We start from the raw sequence: 21,082 nt of genomic DNA on the forward strand, positions 1-21,082 counted from the left end.
AAGGAGCATTTCTGTTTTACCAGGCAATTAATGGATCATTAATCCATTCTCCTTCCAGGGGCTGGAGGTTTCCGAGCCTGACCTCGTGCTGAAGATAAAACCTTGGCATATGGGAGAGGGCGGGCTCCCCACTCTCTCCCCTGCCCAGGTCTGGCTTCTTTGTCTAGGTTTTCTTTGGGAAGCAGCATTGGCTTATTTCTGACTCTTGACCCATTTCAGAGTTGAGCATCCAGCTGGAGGCTACAGGAAGCTTTTTGAAACCGTGGAAGAGCTGTCTTCACCGCTCCCAGCTCATGTCCGAGGTGTGTGCCCCCCCATTGTCCCCTCCCCCACTGAGTGGCATGGCTCCCAGATGCCAGGACATGCAGGAAGGAATGAAGGAACCTGGGCATGTTAGGAGGGGCACATTGTATCTGACCTGGCTAGTCTCTTAGTCTAGAAAATGAAGAGAGCATTTGTCCTTGAAGTGATCTCAAAGGGGCATCATAACGGGATTAACAAAGAGTCCCCGGGGCCAAACCTTCGATTTAGAGGCAGGACCATGGGGTCACGGGTCTGGAGGGAATTTGAAGGTCATCCAGAACAACCTTATGTTTTTGCAGAAGAGTAAACTGAGGCCAGGGGAGGTAAGGAGCTGTGCCCAAAGTCATGCAAGACAGTGAACTGGATAAATACAGATTTTTATCATCATTAAGCCCAATGTCCATTCGAAGAGGGCACACACCAGAACTTAGGTGGAATTTGAAATGTCAGGTGGTGGGCCCCGTATGCAGTGGGAGATGGGGCCATGTAGGGCTGTGGGAGAAGCTGTGGAAGCCATCAGAAGGTCCCCGGAAATGACCCCAGTTCGAATCCAGCCTCATGCACCTAGCAGCTGAGTGATCCCAGTCACTTAACCTCTTCAGCCTCAGTCTCCTGAGGGGTAAAGTGAGGCTCATCAGCACAGCACCTCTGCCGCAGGGCTGGTGAGAAAATCAAATGAGGCAACAAATCTAAAACTCTGCGTAAATATTAACTGCTGTTATAATTGTTGTTACTGCCTCGGCTCTCACTTTGTATCTTTCTGACACTGGCCAAGTCATTCATCTTCCATGGACTTGATTATCTTTATATGTGAAATATAAAATGGCAATAAAAAGTGTCATTTCACAAATGAGTCTGGAAAATGGGTTGTATTTGTACTCAGAGGACCTAAGCCAGAGACCTGGGTTCAAATACCATGTTGGCCTCTGGCTTACTAACTCTGCGTGTGACCCTGGGCAAGTCATTTCTTTTTTTAACATTTTTCTTGTTTTTATTTTTTAAATAATATTGAATTTTCTCCCTAATTACACATTAAAACAATTTTAACATTTGGGTTTTTAAGTTTTGAATTCCAAATTTTATCCCTTCCTCCCCTTCCCACTCCCTGAGATGGTAAGCAGTCTGATATAGGTTATACATGTGTAATCATGTAAAACATTTCCATATTAGTCATTTTGTACAAGAAGACTCAAACAAACTAACTAAGGAAGGAAGGAAGGAAAGAAAGAAAGAAAGAAGGAAAGAAAGTAAAAAAGAGGTCAATCTGTATTAAGTCAGTATCAATTCTTTCTCTGGAGGCAGATAGCATGTTTTATCCTGAGTGCTTTGGGACTGTGTTAGATTATTGTGTTGCCAAAAATAGTTGTCATTCACAGTTCTTCATCATACAAAATTGTTGTTACTGTGTACAACATTGTCCTGGTTCTGCTCACTTCACTTAGCATCAGTTCATGTAAATCTTTCCAGGTTTTTCTGAAATCATCCTTCTTGTCATTTCTTATAGCACAATCATCTTCCATCACAGTCATAGACCACAACTTGTTCAGCTGTTCCCCAATTAACGGGTATCTGCTCAATTTCCAATTCTAAGCCACCACAGAAAGAGCTGCTACAAATTTTTTTGTACAATAGGTCTTCGCCCCCCTTCCCCACCACATTTTTTCCCCATTTTTTCTTTTAACTCTTTGGGATTCAGACCTAGCCGTGCTATTGCTAGATCAAAGAATATGCACCGTTTTGTGGCCCTTTGGCCATAGTTCCAAACTGCTCTCCAGAATGGTCAGTTTACTCCTCTACCAACAGTGCATTAGTGTCTCAGTTTTTCCACGTCACTTCCAATATTTGTCGTTTTCCTTTTTTGTTATATGAACCAATCTAACAGGTGTGATGTGGTATCTCAAAGTTGTTTTCATTTGCATTTCTCTAACCAAAGTGATTTAGAGCATTTTTCTTATATGGCCATACATAGCTTTGATTTCTTTGTCTGAAAACTGCCTGTTCATATCCTTTGACAATTTATTAATTGGGGAATGACTTGTATTTTTATCAGTTTGACTCAATTCTCTATATATTTGAGAAATGAGGCTTTCATCAGAGATACTTGCTGCAAATTTTCCCCTCAATTTTCTGCTTTCCTTCTAATTTTGGTTGCATTGGTCTTGTTTGTGTAGAACCTTTTCAATTTTATACAGTCAAAATTATCTATTTTACATTTCATAATGTTCTTTATATCTTGTTTGGTCCCAGAGTCTTCCCTTATCCGTAGACCGGACCATGCTCTCCTGATTTGCTTAGGGTATCACCATTGATGTGTAAATCATGTGCTCATTTTGACCTTCTCTTGGTGTACAGTATTAGATGTTGGCTATACCTAGTGTCTTCCATATTGTTCTTCAGCTTTCCTGGTAGTTTTTGTTCCCAGAGCCTGGATCTTTGGGTTTGTCATATGCTAGATTACTATGGTCATTTCCTACAACGTATTGTGTGCCTAATCTGCTCCTCTGATCTACACTCTAGTTCCAAATTGTTTTGATAATTACCACTCTATAATGTCTGCGATCTGGTACAGCTCCACCTCTTTCCTTCACATTTTTTCATTGACTCTCTCGATACTCTTGTCCTTTTGTTCTTCCAGATGAATTTTATTGTTTTTTCTAGCTCCATAAAATAAATTTTTTGGTATTTTGATTGATATGGCATTGAATAAATAGATTAATTTAGGCAAAATCATCATTTTTATTATATTGGCTTGGCCTACCCATAAGCAATTAATATTTTTCCTGTTGTTTAGCTCTGTCTTTATTTGTGTGAAAAAGTATTTTGTTGCTGTGTTCATATAGTTCCTGGGTTTGTCTTGGCACTGGGCACAATGGCTCTGGGCAAGTCATTTTATCTGAATCTCAATTTCCTCGGCTGCCAATGGGATAGAGCACCTTCTAGGAGGAGGCAGAACCATACTTTAGGGTTGTATCTCAGTAGGGAACTATTAGTGAGAAAATTAATGCTATCAAGGCAAGCCAGCACCTGCTCTGCAGATGAAAACCTTTAAGAGCTGCCTGGGTCCCATAGCCAGTTATGTGTCTGAGGCAGGGCTGGAACCCAGGTCGGCCTGAGTATTAGGTCATCACTCTATCTACTGCCTTTAACCTCTTCTGGAATGAAAACCTGACGGAGGTAGTCACTGCACCTCCCCAATGTGATTGTCTTGGGGCTGAAATAAGATGAGGCACATAGAGGGTTTTGCAAGCCTTGAAGAGCTGATAAAAAGGGGATCTGGGTTTGAACCCCACCTCTGACATTTGCTACCTTGGACAAGCCGAAGGAAGTTCCCGAGGCCTCAGTTTCCTCATCTGTCAAATGAAGGACTTGAATTAGACAGCCCTCTGAGGTCCTGTCCAGTTCTGCTTTACATTCCTGTTCTTCATCCTTCCCGAAGATGGAGTCTACGCTCCCCTTTGAGATGTCTGCAGTGTCAGAGGCCGTAAGCGGATCCACACTCTCCCCGCCGCTCCACATTGCCCCTTGTCGGGAGGATAGACGCATGCCCAGACTGCTGTGGGAGCGCGCCCTGAGGTGCCACGTAAAACATCTCCCCATTTTTGACCATGTCTTATTTTCGGGGCTCGCCATCCTCACTCTCAAATGCTAAGTGCCCCCTAAAAGCAGACAGAGTGATAGCATCTCAAGAGGCACGTGGAGTCGGGTTGAACGCGTCGCACCTCAGCCTACTCTCCCTCTTTCCTTCCGCCATTTTATCCATCCCTTTCACCTGTCCACCACTTGTCTTCCTGTGCACAGAGATTCAGGGCAAGTCAATGCGTACGTGAGCGGTGCTAGCTACGTGCCTTCGGCTACTAGCATTTAGGAAGCATCTGCTGCTGGCCTTTGCACAAAGCTCCCAAAGAACCTCAGGCCCCAAAGCCGGCTGGGCCACTTCAGTCCCTCCTTCCCTCGCTGTGTCGCCTTACTGAGCGTGTTCATAGACACTTCTTCATCATAACTAAGCGAGCAGCTCTCATCGGACGACCCGCTTCCGTCTGCTGTGATGGTGTGACACCGGGCCCACCACTCCACAGCTGCCTTCTGCTTGGGCGCCCTCATTGTCACTGAGCCAGCTAAGAGCAAGAAAGGGTCCCCAGCCCACTTCTGTGGATCCCTTCCAGCATGCTGTGTGCCTCTCCCTTAGCGCTACTGATGGGCAGTCCATCTTCAGGGCTCTGCCTTCAGGCACCACCATCCTATCCCCAAGGGTTCGGCAGGTCAATCAGTCCATGATCAATAAGCATTCATTAAGTGCCTACTGTGTGCCATGCACTGTGCTAAGCTTTCAGGATGCCAGAAAGAGGCAAAAGACAGTCTGCCCTGGAGGACCTCACAGTCTAGTCTAAAAGAGGCGTGGCCATCTTAGACTTGAGCAGGGACTCAGCAGGTTTTGTTCTTGTCCCCGTTCCTCATAGGCAGAATCCCACCGTGGCTCACTGGCAGCCTCCTTCGATGTGGGCCCGGTCTGTTTGAAGTTGGAAGTGAGCCGTTTTACCATCTGTTTGATGGCCAAGCCCTTCTGCATAAGTTTGACTTTAAGGAAGGCCGGGTCACGTATCATAGAAGGTAAGTGAGTGTGGAAGGCAGAGATACCAATCTCAGAGGGTCACAAGCAGATGGGAGGCCCCTGGGCCTGGAGTCAGGAAGGAAGCCCTGGGTTCAAATTCAGCCTCAGACACTTACTAGCTGTGTGACCCTGGCCAAGTCACTTTCCCTCTGCCTGCCTCAGTTTCCTCAATGATAAAATAGGGATAATAATAGTGCCTGCTTCAGGCAGTTATAGTAAGGATCAAATGAGATAAAATTGCAAAGACTTAGCACATAGTAGATGCTATATAAATGCTCCTTCCCTTCCTTTCCTCTCATAGATTTGGAACCTGAAGTAACTAAAGTTATAGGCCATAGAAGCGTACAGAGAGTAAACAGAGAGGCTGGGAATGTGAGTGACACAGAGGGCAAGAAGGCTCTCACAGGCTCTTTCACATTCCTGGGGGGAAAGCTCCCAAAAATAATTTTTCTCAAGAGAGAAGATTTGGAGACTGACTAAGCACTGAAGGGAAAGAACAAACAGATTCCTTGGTTTACAGAGAAGGAAAGGAAGGGAAGAAGGTCCCTGATACGTTGGGTGGGTCCCTGGGAGTAAACTGAAAGGAAGGCAGGACAAGGGTCCCAGAGGGCCGGGGCTGATGACCTCGTTCCCTATCGTAGAGGGGAGGAGAAGCGCAGATGAGCTCAGGAGTGTGGAGGCACTGAGAGATCATCTAGGCTGCCTCTTCCTCCCCATCCCAGGGGCCCCAAGGTGTGACCCAGGGGTAATGTGACCCAGCATTGGTGAGCTCCTGCCGCAAGTTGTGTTGGACATTAGGGATAGAAGACAAAATTCAAATAGCCCCTGCCCTCAAGAAGCTTACATTCTAGTGAAGGAAAACAAGATGTTCATGTGTTCTGGGGGCAATCGGGGGTCCCCCCACAACTGCTGCACTGGGGCACAAATGAAAAGATTCCTGCCTTATAGGAGGAATGCAATACATAAGCAGGTAAATATATACGTGATAGTTTAAGGAGAGGGACCATTACCAACCAAGGAGATCAGGAAGGACTTCCCGCAGGAAATGGTTCATCATCTGGGCTAGGAAGGAAGCCAAAGATTATTCAAGGTAAAGGGAAGAGAAAGTACATTCCAGTAATTGCACACAGCCTGTGTAAAGGTCTGGAGGAGGAAGAAGTACATGTAGGGTGGGGCAGTGGAGGGGCAGCCAATAGAAGCATTTGGTTGAATCATAGAGTAAGCTGGGGATGGTCTAGAGCCAGACTTTTCAAGGATTTCATATGGGAAGGTGAGAAATGTGTGTTTTATCCTGGAGGCAAGAAAACAGGAAGTCAATGAAGGGCCTCCAGTAGGAAGTGGTGGGGTCAGATTTATATTTTAGGGATATTCTTTTGGCAGATCCATGGAGAGAATGGGCTGAAGGGGAGCCCAGTGAGGAGGCTGATTCAGTGCTCCAGGTGCAGGGAGGTGAGGACCTGAGCTAAGGTAGCAGTCATGGGAGCAGAAAGAAGGGACAGGCACAAGAGATGCCATGAAAGGTAGAACCACCAAGACTTAGCCACTGATTGGCTCTGGATAGTGAGGCAGAGAGAAGTTGGGGATGAGGCCTGGGTGACCCGAAAAGGGACTTTGGGAGGACTTTTTAGGAAGATAAGTTCTGTTTGGGATTTGTCAAGTTTGAAACCCTTGTGGGACATGCCCACCTAAGCAATCATAATAAAGCTGCCATTTTCACAGCTCTTTAAATTTTGCAATACACTTTATACATGTTGTCTCAAGCCTCACATCAACTCTGTGAGAAATAGGCATGAATAAGATCTCCATTTTACCATTGAGGAAACTGAGGGTAGGAGGGGTTAAGCAATTTGCCCAGGAACCCACAGATAATAAATGACTGAAGTGGGATTTGAACACAGATCTTTCTGATTCCAAGTCTAGTTCTCTGTCCAGCATGTCTCAATAGCTCTCTATAGCATCCTCATCGAGTATGGTGTGCATGACCCTGCCACCAAGGGTGACCTTGGTCAAATCTCTTTACCTCTGTGTGCCTCAGCGTCCTGATTGGTAAAGTGAGGAGATCAGAGGAGAGCACCTTCAAAGCCCACTGCATCTCTAAATCTAGGATTCTATGCACTGCCTATGCGACCTTGGACAGGATGCAAGCCCTTTGGGTCTCGGTTTCCCATCTGGCCTTCAAGATCCTGTCCAGCTCTAAGTCTTGGGTCCCCTGGCCTCCAGTGACAAGGGGCTCACTCCCTTGGAAGCCTGACCTTCCATTCTGAGTCAGTGGCCACATTTAAAGAGCAATCCCTCAGGAGGAGGTGGCCTAGGTCTAGGTGAAACCCTTGGCTCTGTGCGTGTTGGATCTAATTCCAGCTGCTGGTCCTCATTCACCCGTCGTCTTTCCAACTCAGAGCGGGATCACACATGAGGCCTCTCGGGGACATTCAGGGACTCCTCACGTCTGTCCGTGCATTTCAGGAGATGCCTTCCTACCCTTCTCTAGGTTCATCCGCACCGACGCCTATGTAAGAGCCATGACGGAGAAAAGGATCGTCCTGACGGAATTCGGCACGTGCGCCTTCCCTGATCCGTGCAAAAACATCTTCTCCAGGTGACCGGGACAGCGCGTGCGCCTCTTCTGTTCTTGCTTAGCTTTGCTGCTCCCACTCAAGGGAGAACTCAGGACTCATCCTGCACTTACTTCGGCAGGTTTTTTTCTTACTTTCGAGGAGTGGAGGTCACCGACAATGCCCTTGTTAACATCTACCCAGTGGGCGAAGATTACTACGCGTGCACCGAGACGAACTTCATAACCAAGATCAACCCGGAGACCCTGGAGACAGTTAAGCAGGTAGAACTTTGTGCTTGCGGCTAAATTCGTTTTTGTTTCTAGACTGTGATTTCATCTGCACGGACAGCTCCCAGGAGGGAAATTCCTTCTGCGCATGCAGATTGGCAACTCCTACATAGTTTAAAGAGCTGCCCAAGGTACCTCAGCAAGAGTGATTCAGAGGCAGGATTTGAATTCAGGTCTTCCTGACTGTAAGACCAGCCCTCTATTTACTATGCAACAATGCTCTGGGGGAAGATTGATAGTTCAATAGTTAATATACAAATCCATTAAAATGACTTCAAAAAAGGAAAGATTTAATTCTTTACAGGACCCTAAAAAATACAAGATCTATAAACTTTCTTGTAAATAGGATGGAATTAGGAAATCTCTCATGGGCTCAGGTGAGGCTGTATTCATTGACACCAGGCCATACAAGCTTCCTTGTTCTAAACCAACAGCATCGCATAGGATCTAATAATAAAATTAAAAATGGGAAGAAACTCAGAGGCCATCTAGTTCAACACCCTTATTTTAGAAATTAAAAAACTAAGGCAGAGAAAATTTAAGTGACATGTGTGAGGTCACATAGGTGCTAAGCATAAACGATTGGATTTGAACCCAAGGTCCATATTTGACCATAGAACTTAGAACTTAGAATTCAGAATGAAAGGGGCAGGTCTGACAGTCTAACAGTTCATTAATCAAATGGGTCCAGCCACTGTACTGTGCCAGGAAGACAGTCTTAGACAGATTCCATCAATAAGGCAGAATTACATGTTAAATAGTAATTATGTGATCCTCACAGAATTGTGGTATATGGACAACTACTCTGTTTCCAGTTCTTTGCTTTCATGGAAAATACTGCTGGGACTGTTGTGATATAAATGAGACCCTTCGTATCTTTAACCTCCTTGGTCAAAGTGTCTCTTTGTCCAAGGGTAAGGCCATTTTGTCACTATTTTTATTTTAATTCCAAATTGCTTTCCAAAATGTTTGAGCCAATTAGCTCCACCAACTGTATGTTAGCATTTCTGTCTTTCCACAGCACCTCCAACATTGACTTTTTCCATATTTTTTCATTTTCCAGTTTAGAGTGTTAGCTGAAAATCACCTCAGAAGTTTTTTATTTGTATCTTTTAACTATTATTAACAAATTTGAACAATCTTTCACATGACTATAAATAGTTTGTAATCCTTCTCTTGAGAACTATTTGTTCACACTTGTTGACCAGTTCTCTATTGGGGTACAGCTTATATGTTAAATATTTCCTTTCATTCCCTGCATATCTTGAATATCAGACACTAATCAGAAATACTTGGTGCTCAGGGGAAGGTTTCCCTTTTTATTTTAGCTGTGGTGATGGTCTTCACACAAGAGTTTCAATTTCATGTATTCAAAAGGATCTATTTTTGGGGGAGGGGGGCATCTTCCATGCCTTCTCCCCCTAGCCAGAGTTGTGAAAGGAACCTGATTTTAATCTTTTCTAATTTTTTTTTATGGTATGATTTTATATTCAGGTCACAATCATTTTGACTTTATTGTGATACGTGTTGTAATGTGTCATTCTAAACCTAATTTCTGCCAAACTGCCTTCCAGTTTTCCAAAAAAAGCTCATATCAACTAGGGAATTCTTTCCTAAATACTTTGTCTTCTCAGATTTCTCTTAATTCTATGTTATTTTGTTCAGTTGTTTCTGGTTCTTGCTTATCTAGGACCAAAAGAAAACAGGATCATAAATATAGACAAAGAGGGGCCCGAGGAGGCCATATAGTCTGGTCTCCTCATTTTACACATAAGGAAACTGAGACCAAGAGCAATCCAATGACTTGCCCAACACTACTTGGGTAATTATGTATCGGAGGAAGGATTTGAACTCAGGCCCCCCACCTCTAAATATGATGTTCTCTCCACAGTACCAGGGGCTGACTTTTATACCAAACAGTATTGACAATTACTGCTTTATAACATAATATAAAGTCTAGATGGCTTATTCCCTTTCCATTACACTTTTTTTTCCCTTTTCATTATTTCCCTTGAGGTTTTAGACCTCTTACTCCTCCTGATCAATTCTGTTACTATCTTGTCAGGCTACACAAAGTAGAGTTTGATTGTCATAGGCTTAGTAACCCATGGCATTTCCTCTCCTCTAGGTTGATCTTTGCAACTACGTCTCAGTCAATGGTGCATCAGCTCACCCCCACATCGAAAATGATGGAACTGTTTATAACATTGGCAACTGCTTTGGAAAGAACTTTTCAATTGCTTACAACATTGTCCGGATTCCTCCCCTACAAGCAGGTACACCCACAAGCTGAATCCTTCCTTATGTAAACTTGCCCAGGTATGAGAAATGAGTCAGGGCCACAGGATGATGGAACCAATTTCTGTTGTCTTGGGGCTGGGCCTGGTCACTTTTCAGAATCATCAGTTTCCTTTGCTTCCCTGGAGGACTCAGTGGCTTCACTGGAAATTTGTCTGTTTCAATTCAATTCAATCATGCTTTATTAAGGATTAACTAAGTGCTGGGAACTGTGTTAGGCACTGGGCATACAAAGTAAAAAAAAAAGCAGCTTCTGCCCTCAAGGAGCTTACATTCTACTGCATACAAGGAGGTAAATACAAGGTAATACAAAGTAATTTCAGGAAAGGGAGGTGCTAATCCTGGTGGGTATTGGGAAGGCTGCTCATAGGAAGAGGCACCTGAGTAGGAATCCCATGAGGAAGAGCTGAGGACAATGAATATTTCCATACACGGTGGACCATCAGCACAGATAGAACAGTGTGTCTGGGGAACAGCTTTGGGGCCAGTCTGGCTGGACTACAGAGTGCATGGAGAGAAGTCATATAAATAAGACTGGAACAATCAGGGGCAGTCAGGTTGGGGAGGGAGGGATTTAAGTACCAGGCTACCTAAGGAGCCATTGAAGACTTTGGAATGGGATGGAGGGAAGGGAGCCAGTCAGGTCAGATCTGTATTTTAGGGATGTCAGTTTGGCAGTTGTGTGAGGGATGGGCTGGAGAAGGAAGAGGCTGTAGGCAGGGAAACCAACCAGAGGATGATTGCGGTAGTTGCAATGGAGGCAAGCCCAGCTTTAAGACTGTCTGAGGAGAGAGAAGAAAACAGATGTGAGGAAAGTCGAGAGCGAATGTTTTAGTAAACAGCAAGTGGCTTTGGCCCAGAATAAGCGCTGCAAAACACAAGCTGAAAATGTGCTTTTCTTGCACACATGGTTTTAAATTCTCAAAATGACTCCTTCACAAGAGATTCTGCAATGGCCTTGTGAAAATGACTTTATTTTAGACAGAGAAGACCCAATAACCAAGTCTGAAGTGGTCGTCCAGTTTCCTTGCAGTGATCGGCTGAAGCCATCTTACGTCCACAGGTAACTCAGGAGCCCTCTTCGGCATCCCAGAGGAAAAAGGAAGCAGTTTTAGGGTCTTTCCTGCCTTGGATCAAACCTAAATGCAGTATTTCCCTGTGGTCACTTCCATTTAAATGTATGCGACTTTGGGGTCCTTCCTCTCCCAGTCAGCCCCATGAGCGTGTTTAGTTCTGTTTGTGTGCGTCAGCCCTCCTGCCTCACGCGCTCCCACTGTGTTTCTCCACAGTTTTGGGCTGACTCCGAATTACATCGTTTTTGTGGAAACGCCCGTCAAGATTAACCTCCTCAAGTTCCTCTCCGCCTGGACCCTCTGGGGAGCCAACTATATGGACTGCTTTGAGTCCAACGAAACCATGGGGGTAGGAGCCCACCTCACTGAGCAAAGAGCTTTGAAAGGTTTGTCCCAAGGGTACCTTCTAACTCTCTTCCCACTTTCCAAGGTATGGCTTCACGTGGCTGATAAAAAACGAGGCAAATACCTCAACACCAAATACAGAACGTCCTCCTTTAACCTCTTCCACCACATTAACACATATGAAGAGGGCGACTTCCTGATTGTGGACCTCTGCTGCTGGAAAGGGTATGGACAGAAAGACACGGGGGTGGGGGCGGGGAGGGGAGGGGGAGGTTGTCACCGTGCCTGGGCCCCGTGTCTGTCCAACGGGTCCTTGGGGCGTCTAGTTCACCTGGAAACTTGAGAGTCTCTCTCCCGAGCTGAAATCTCCTCATTTACCCCAGATCCTCTCTCCCTGCAGTCCCTGAACTGGTTGTGAAGCATATTTTGATAAGTGTTTCAATTTGATTGGTTCCTTTGGTAATCCTATGTACTTTATTTTATGCATTTAATAACATGATTCTGAGGAGGGCTCTTTAGGCTTCCCCAGACTTTTACCAAAGGGGTCCAGGACACAAAATAGGTTAAGAACACTTGATCTCACCCAACCCCCTCTTTTACAGATGAGGAAACTGAGGCCCAGTGTCTTGGGAATACCATAGGGTCATGGAGCTGGAAGGAACCTGAGGTGCCATCTTGTCCCACACTCTCATTTTACAGACCAGGGAACTGAGTTCCAGTGACCATATTCCTCTTCCAGTAATTTGACCTGGAGATTAAGCAATTGGTTCAAGTAGATAGAACCGTTTTCCTAGAGACATCCCCCAAAGGAGTTACATCTGCAGCATGTATCCTAAGAGCTATGAGTTAGCTAGGTGGAACAGCAGATAAAGTTCTGGGCACCTGATTTCACATCCTTCCTGACATACTGACTTGCAAGGCGACCCATGGCAAGTCACTTAACTGCTCCCAGACTCAGTTTCTCTTCTGTTAAAAGGGGATAATAATAATATATATTTTATAGGTTGTTGTGAGGATTGAATGAGATAACCCATGTAAAGAACTTTGCCAGCCTTCAAAGGCTATGGAATCATTAGCTAATATAATTCCTAAGATGGTTTGCTCTCCGTTTTCTTCCCTGACAGCTCATTTTGGTGCATGGCAGCAAGGGAGAAGGGAAAAGGGCCATGACATAGAAGTAGAGCTCAGACCTGGTAGGGGATTGCACATCTGTCATCTGAAAAGAAACCTAGCTAAATTTGGAGATGTTGGGAACCAGGAGGCTGGACACCAGAATTGTTTTAGCCACAGCAGCTCATAAAGATTTGGTATTAGGGCTCGGAGGAAATGAGAAGTGGGCTGTCCAAGGGGCATAATCCCCACGGCCCTACGCCAGCTCCATATCACAGAATGTGGACCTCCCTCTGCATCTTAGAGTCAGGGATTGCAGCCTTGAGGCCATAACGTTTCCTTCTAGGTCTTTGGGTGAGGCCTTTTCACTGAGTCCAAGTTCTTGTTTTAAGGGGATTTGTTCTGTGAAGTTTGGATTCAGTCAAAGGACTGCACTTGAGGACCTAGAAGGCCACGTATGGCCTCGAGGTCGAAGGTTCCCCACCCCTGCCTCAGACATGCCTGAAACTTCTCCAAAGGCAGTCAGCTGGTTCAGTGAGCCAAGAAGATTTGAGTTTCCCTTGTGCGCTTGGACACTTCCACGCCCAGTCATATACCTCCTGTCAGCCTCGGTTTTGCTTCTGTGAAAAGGGGATAAAACCAGTACCTGTTTCCCAGTGCGATTGTGAGGCTGGGCAAGAGAGGCCAAACACTTGGTGAAGTATTAAGCACCTTTCCCGTGTTTGCTGCTGTTCTGCTCACGTTGAAATTCTTCCCTTGACAGATTTGAGTTCGTTTATAATTACTTGTATTTAGCCAATTTACGGGAGAACTGGGAGGAGGTCAAAAGAAATGCCACGAAGGCTCCCCAGCCTGAAGTGCGGAGATATGTCCTTCCCCTGGCTATTAACAAGGTAATTTCACCGAAGCAGCTCCAGGTATGTCAGGTCCACACAATCATGGTCTTGAGATAGTCAGCTGGCTTCCCTTCCCCACGGGGGACAGGGTGGCCACGGTGGTCCTGGACTTCAAGGTTCCAGGCAGAGACACAGTGGACAGAGGACAGAGCGTGGGGGTCTGGAAATCCAATCCTGCCTTGGAGGCTCATGACCTGTATCACCGTGGGCAAGTCACTGGACTTAGGACTTACCTACTTACCGATCTTTGTCCTAATAATCGCACACAGATATCCCATTGGGAATGGCTTCCCGTCTGTTCCAACAGAAGTCTTTTCATTTCTTTCCGATGTTGTATTTGGTGCTAGCCAGGCCCAGTCTCTTCCTGTTCCTTTAGTGAAGAAAGTGTTCATGAGGCCAAGGTGTGAGGTTTCCAGGGAGTCACTCTACAAACCCTCGGTGTCTCTCATTCCCTACTCCACAGACGTGTTTTCCATTGTCTCCATCACCTATTCCCACCTTTGCATTGTGGTAACCAAGTATCTAAGCATATTTTGGCTTAATTTGGAAATCACACACCTGTGAAATCACAAAATCAGGAAGCAACCATGAATTGGGAACAAGGCAGAGGATGCTAGAATTACATTTCCTTTTAGGTTAGATTTCCTCAGTGTCTTCTCTCCATGACCCCAGAGTGGATGAAAATAGACTTTTAGAAAGTACTTGAAAGCGAATTTCCTCAGCACCTTTGTCTCTGATGCAACTCTGATGTAATCCCAATTGTGGAATGGGAAGTGATTTCCCAAAGTGTGCAATGGCCCTACCAATCAGATGTAGCCCTGTGGTTAAATATTCCAGGAAAAGAAAAAGAAGAGAATGAGCCGTTTGCCAAGAGGTCGCATGGAACAAAGGTGACAGTATTACAAATCTGATTGCAAAATGCCCCTCGAATGAATTCTAGAGTTTATACCCACATGTGCAAGTTACTGGGTAGACAGGTCATATATACAGCACGTTCATTGGGCACTTCATAGATTACAGAATACATATGTGATCTCATTTGAGCTTCAAAACAACCCTCTGAGGTAGGAACTTCCCAGCTCATCTTCCCCCATTTTTCCCATGATCAAGCTGAGGCCCAGGAAAGTGCAATGACAGCTGGTGGTACAGGGGATTGAGCACTGGACCTGGAGTCAGGGAGAGGTGTTCAGACCCTGTCTGAGACACTTACTGGCTATGTGACCCTGGCCAAGTCACTTAACTCTTTGAGACTCAGTTTCCTCAACTGTAAAATGAAGGGGGTTGAACTTGGCCTCTAAGGTCCCTTGTAGCTTTAAATCTTTCTTCTGTGATCATGTGACATGCCCCTGCTCTCACAGGTAAGAAATGTCAGAGACAGGATTTAAACCCAGGTCTTCTTATCTCCAAATCCAGCTCCTTAGCGCTCTGTCTCTGCTTTTCTCTTTCCATCTCTGTCTCTCTCCCCACACAGAAACACATACAGATTGATACATGCATACAAATATATAGCTATATACATGTATATGTATCTATATATGTATACATACAATACCTATATTGTATTGTATAATACAATACAAATACATATACATAATTGTATATATTGTATAATTGTATGTATTGTATAATACAATACAAATACATATACATAATTAGATTCTCTCAAATATATTCTGGATCTAGTGCCTAAGAAAATTCTCATGGAAACTACTGTTATAATAAGACCCCTCTATAGCATCCTAGGCTTTGGGGAGCTTAGGGGAACTTTCGAAGCAGCTAAGTGGCCAAATGCAGTGTTGGCTTTGGAATCAGGAAGACCTGAGTTTGCAACCTCCCTCAGACATTTAATGACTGTGTGACTCTGGATAAGTCACTTTACCGCTGTCTGCCTCAGTTTCCTCATCTGCAAAATGGTAACAGCACCTCCCTCACAGGATTGTTATGGGGATAAAATGAGCTAATATTTGTGAAATGCTTTGCAACCCTGAATGTGTTTGGATAAATGCTGGCTCTCATTTTGAGACCGCTTAGTCTAACCCCCCATCCTCCCTTCTCATGCCTCTCATGCCAGTGTTGCCTTAGGCATGCTTCATGGTCGAGTAGAAAGATCGCTCACTTGAGAATCAGCATCCCTGGGTTCCAATCCTGCTTTGGGCACTCTCCAGATCTGTGACCGTGGACAGGGCACAAATATCTCAGAGCCTCAATTTCCTCATCAGCCAAATGGGGATAATAACATATATGCTCCGTTCTCCCTACCAGAGCTGCTATGAGGCTAACCCTTAGCAAACCTTAGGAATGAATGTTGTCATCACAGTTCCAGCGTGTCTGTATAAGGCCACAACGGTGCAGGAAGGCAGAGGAGCCAAGCCCAGACCCACCTCGCCATTTTGCTTTTCTTCTCTCAGTAGCTTTCGTTGTCTTTCTCCCAGGCTGACGCAGGCAAGAATTTGGTGAGCCTGCCCAACACCACAGCTGCCGCCATTCTCTGCAGTGATGAGACCATCTGGCTGGAGCCGGAGGTCCTCTTCTCCGGGCCCCGCCAAGGTGAGGAGAGGAGTCATGCAGGAGACCCCTGGGAGCTCCATCTCCACCCACACTTAACTCCACCAGCATTACTCTGTGCTCGGCACTGTGCCAGACGTGGGAGACCTGTCCTGCCATCAGATGGCTTTCAGTCTCCTGGTCACTTCCCCAAGATGTGTCCAGCTCGTTCACATCTCATTCAGGTCAAGTCTTGGCCATTTGCCAACTATTGGACTTTGGCTAAGCCTTATCACCTCTCCAGCCCCTCAGTTTCATCTGCAAAGTTAGCATCACACTCAAACTTCCTAATGAAAAAGGTGGCTTAGAAATGTGAGTCACTGCCTTACCAGAAAGCTGGGCCTCGGAAACCATCTGGTGCAAACCCCTCATTTTACAAATGACAACATTTCAGGCTCAGCTCACACAGGTAGCAAGCTTTAGGTCCAGGGTTTGAACCTGAGCCCTCTGACCCCAAGCAGGGCTCCTCCCACAGGACCAATCACATATTTTGCCCGTACGTCTCTGAAAAGAGTTACAGATCTGGAATTGGATCACCCGAGTTTGAATTTCAGCTCTGCCCCAGACCCTCCTAGTGACCCTGGGCAGGTCATTTCACCTCTATGGGCTTCATTTCCTCATCTGCAGAAGGAAGGGGTTGGGGTCATCATTGCATAGTTGGCAGGAGGTAATTTTCTACTGTGGGGCACTTTCTTGCTTGTGCCCCTCCCCCCAAAGTCTAAGGAATTAGAATTTTCTCAGTCCTCTTTATTTAGGTGGTTACTTTATTTACTGGGTGAAACAAGCAAATAGGATGCTTCTGGGAAAAGAGGGAGAAATTACAATTCTAAATTTAGTTGCAAATTCTCATTTGGTTTATGACGCCCAGTTTCTGCGCAGAATTCAACTTCACAGGCATATGTGAGGCCATTTCCAAAGCCAGCTGCATGCCCCCCTCCCCAGGCAGTGACTGCCTTCTCACACTTTCTGGCAGCATCCCATTAAAATGGAATCTCACCCAGGATAGAGACTGGCTGGCCTTCCTCTCTTTGTATCCGCACGGCATAGCACAGTGCCTGGCACATGGTGAGTGATTAAGAAAGGCTCTTTCATTATTTGCGCTCATTTTTATGCTTTTTTTTTTTTTCAGCTTTCGAGTTTCCGCAAATCAATTACCAGAAGTACGGTGGGAAGCCCTACACGTATGCATATGGACTTGGGCTGAACCATTTTGTCCCCGACAGGGTAATTGGTGGTGCTCGTCTGGGGAAGCCCTTAGACGGCTCTTCTATTCAAGGAAAACCAAGTTTGCTCATGGGCGTGTTTCTCGTCTTCTCTGATTGTGCAGCTCTGTAAGCTGAATGTCAAAACTAAAGAAATGTGGCTGTGGCAAGAACCAGACTCCTATCCGTCCGAGCCCATCTTCGTGTCCCACCCGGACGCGCGGGAAGAAGATGACGGTAATGAAGACAAAAAACGTCCCTGGACGTTGTGCCCTTCCTGTGATCTTGTTTTCAGGTCGACAGCTAAGGGAGCCGGCCACTCTTCCCTTTGGGGTCAGAATAACTCTTACCATTCCAGGCACAAGGGTGGTTTTCCAACTTGGGGAAGGGTCCATTTTAGGACAGGCATTAGAGAGCAGGCTAGCAGCCAGAGGACAACCAGGACTGGAGGGACCTTGAAGCCCCATCACCAGAAGCATCTGTGGAGATTTAGCTAGAGAACAAAAGGTTTAGGGGGAGTGAGCCTGGGCTGAGGGGGCATGGCCCCCGGAAGCAAAGCTAGCCTCAGTGGGTCGGTACTGCAGAGAGCAGGAGGAGAGTGGGGGGAGCGAGGCGGTGTCCCTGGGGAAGTCACTGCCTTTCTTGGTATTTCCCATCTGTAAAATGGGGATGATAATGACAGGCCCTCCCTCTTGGCAGACCTCAAGGTGCTGCCTAGATGGTAGCCATTGGCGTGAGCGTGATGGTGACTGTTCAGTCTTGATGACCCCCAAAGATAGGGGAAATGCATTTTACTTTTGAATACCTGATTATTAGCAGGTCTTACGTGGTGGTGCCTCTTGTTATAAAAGAGTAATCTAGGTTGTACATGAGCAGCTAGGTGGTGCAGTGGAGAAAAAACTGGGTTTGGAACAGGAAGATTCATCTTCCGGAATTCAAATCTGGCCTCAGACACTCATCCCGAGTTCAAATCTTGATGTGTGACCCTGGGCAAATCACTTAACCTTGTTTGCCTCAGTTTCCTCATCTGTAAAATGAGCTGGAATAGGAAATGGCACACCACCTCAGTATCGTTGCCAAGAAACCCCAGATTAAAGACTCACAAAGAGGTGGACGTGACTGAAATGACAACTAGAACTGGCTGCACATGGGCTTCATATTCAGGCTTGGGTTTGACTAGTTGGTCACTTCCCACTTCTCCACATTTGCACAGACTGTGCCCCATGCCTGAAATACGTGACTAAGGTTTTTGGCTCTGGGGGTTCTCAAAATCACGGAGGGATGGTGATTAGTGACCACAAGGGAAGGAGCCACGCCAAAAAAGACCCCTGGGTCTCAAGCCACATACCACTTCCACCAGTGTGGGATGCTATGGAGTCCTTTGCTACCCAGACCCACGGAGCCCAGCTGGGCTCCATAGCAGTAGTCGTGAGCCCTACTGGAGAGCACCACAGGGCACAGAACAATGGGCCTGGAATCGGGAAGACATGAGTTCAAATCCAGCCTCAGTCACCTAATCTCTGCCTCAGTTTCCTCACCTGAAAAATGGACATAATCATAGCACCCACCTTCTAGGATCAAATGAGATAATGTAAAAAGCTTAGCACAGTGCTTGGCACATAGTAGGTGCTAAATAAATGTTTATTATTATTTAAACCCTACCTTAGCAACTCACTAGCTGTGTGAGCATGGGCAGGTCCTTTTACTGTCTTTTGCCTCAGTTCCTCATCTATAAAATGGGGTTAATAAAAACACATTTCACCAGCAAATTTCAAGGATCAGATGAGATAATGTAGATAAGGAACAGTAATAGCTAATGCCCTCAAATTTGCAAAGTGCTTTACAAATACTACACAACACAACCACCCTGGGAGACAGGTACTATTACCTCCATTTTACAGTTGAAGAAACTGAGGCAGACAGAGGTGAAGTGACTTGCCCAGGGTCACACAGGTAAAAAGTAGCTAGGGCTGAATTTGAACTCAGGCCTTCCTGACTTCAGGCCTGGCTGACACTTGTGATTTCATTAGTATAGGTGCCTCCTAGATAAGGAAACTCTCTCCCCCAGCACAAATCAGCACCTTCTCTGTACCTTACAATGTCAGACCATTGCCCAGAGCACTGAGAGATAATCAGGGTCACAGGAACGGTCAACCTGGGGATGGGAGGGGGAGGGGGAGTCCTTTTCCAGCACTGTGGAGGTGCCTGGCCCGGTGGCACGGTCACCAAGTGTTACAGGCAGGACTATTCCTGTTTTGGCAGTGCCCTTGCAACGTAGGCAGAGAGAGATCGTGATCTGTAAGCTTGGCCCTAACCAACTCTGCTTGCTGTTTGCCTCTGCTCGCCAGGAGTGGTTCTGAGCGTGGTGGTGAGCCCTGGGGTGGGGCAGAAGCCGGCCTACCTCCTGGTCCTCAACGCCAAGGACATGACTGAAGTCGCACGGGCCGAAGTGGAAATCAACATCCCTGTCACCTTCCATGGGCTGTTCAAAAAATCCTGACCCCGGGTCATTCTTCAGCACCTCAGGACCCCCAGCAACCTGACCTAGTCATCCCCACAGGCCAAACCCAGCGACCTAGCCTAGAGGTCCCCATGGGCCAAGCCCAGAGACCCAGCCTAGAGGTCCCCATGGGCCAAGCCCAGAGACCCAGCCTAGAGGTCCCCATGGGCTGGGCCCATCCTTCCTTCTGGTCCCATAGTCCCTCCAAGCTGAGCCAAGGGCACCTAACCTGGTCTTCACCACAAGCTCCCAGAATGGCCCAAAGCTTTCCAGACAATGCCAGGGGTCTCATACTGTGCTGGGCACTTTACTGCCCTCCAAAAGATCACCCTGGGGATCCCAGAGAAGACCCCTGTGGACAAACTATATTGGGCACACTTAGATGGCATGAGTGTGGACATCATTAAAATGATTCCAGGTACAAAGGTGTACGTTCAGCATCTGTGTTCGCTCTTCTTTTTGTCGGTCTGAGATCCATGTTCTAGGGGCCACTGGTTTGTGCGTAGTTTTGATGATGAGTCCCAGATCCCCAGTGGGGGAGTTAGTGTGACACAGTGAAGAGAGCTCAGGATTTAGTCTTGGTCCCGGATTTAAATCCTTCCTCTGCCACTGTCACAAGTGTGACTTTGGGCAAGTCACTCTGCTTTGGGCCTCCGTTTCCATATTTGTAAATATGAGGGGATTGAACGAGCTGGCATCTCGTGTCCCTACCTTCTCTGATATATGACTCTATGATGGCCAATGTTTCATGGATTCACTCTGGTTAAGAGATAGCGTGGGGGAACGGAAAGAGCTTGGGTCTGAATGATGGAATTAAGAAACATTGATTAAATGCTTTCTGTGTGTCAAATGTTCGAGATACAACCAGAAGTGTGAGACAGGCCCCTCTCCTACTCTAATGCTGGAGACACAACCATGGGAGTGTCCAGCTGTAGGGTGGAGGCAACGGTTAGAGGTCCAGGAGGTCCAGGAACAGGAAGGACGGCAAGGCCCAGCTATCCTTTAGGTGCACCTATAGGGTGGATGGTAAGGCCCAGGAGTCCAGAGGACATTGACACCAGAGGACAGTGGCAGCAAGATGGTGGGGCTATGAGTTCACTCAGCACCTCATTGAAATGGGGCCAAAACATTATTTTGTGCCTATGACCTGCCAGTAAAAAAGCCTTCCCTGGCCTGGCAGCAGGGGTACCAGCCGAGGAGGCCTCTGCACTAAAGTACCACCACCACCTCTGCCATCTTGAAGAGAAGTTAAAGGGTCTGGGTTCAAATCCTAGGCCCTACTGACCACCTGAATGACCGAGGACAAATCATTGCCCTCTCAGGGCGTTAGCTTCGTCCTTGTAAAATTGGGGGTTGGATT

The 21,082-nt window shown here is 46.3% G+C and overlaps 1 protein-coding gene across 1 annotated transcript; it reads left to right on the forward strand.

The window, feature by feature from the left end:
• Positions 1-202: 202 nt before the first annotated feature.
• Positions 203-19,722, forward strand: RPE65 (retinoid isomerohydrolase RPE65; the record flags this gene model as incomplete). Its single annotated transcript, XM_027874038.1, has 13 exons — positions 203-302; positions 4,761-4,911; positions 7,401-7,508; positions 7,607-7,748; positions 9,883-10,030; positions 11,034-11,115; positions 11,342-11,474; positions 11,556-11,695; positions 13,344-13,473; positions 15,909-16,023; positions 17,150-17,244; positions 17,348-17,459; positions 19,571-19,722. Coding segments are annotated over 13 exons (1,608 nt in total), but the record flags the coding sequence as incomplete, so codon positions are not given.
• Between the last annotated feature and the right edge of the window lie 1,360 nt (positions 19,723-21,082).

Source organism: Vombatus ursinus, unplaced genomic scaffold (genome assembly GCF_900497805.2).
Source record: "Vombatus ursinus unplaced genomic scaffold, bare-nosed wombat genome assembly UNPS02014804.1, whole genome shotgun sequence".
NCBI lineage: Eukaryota > Metazoa > Chordata > Mammalia > Diprotodontia > Vombatidae > Vombatus > Vombatus ursinus.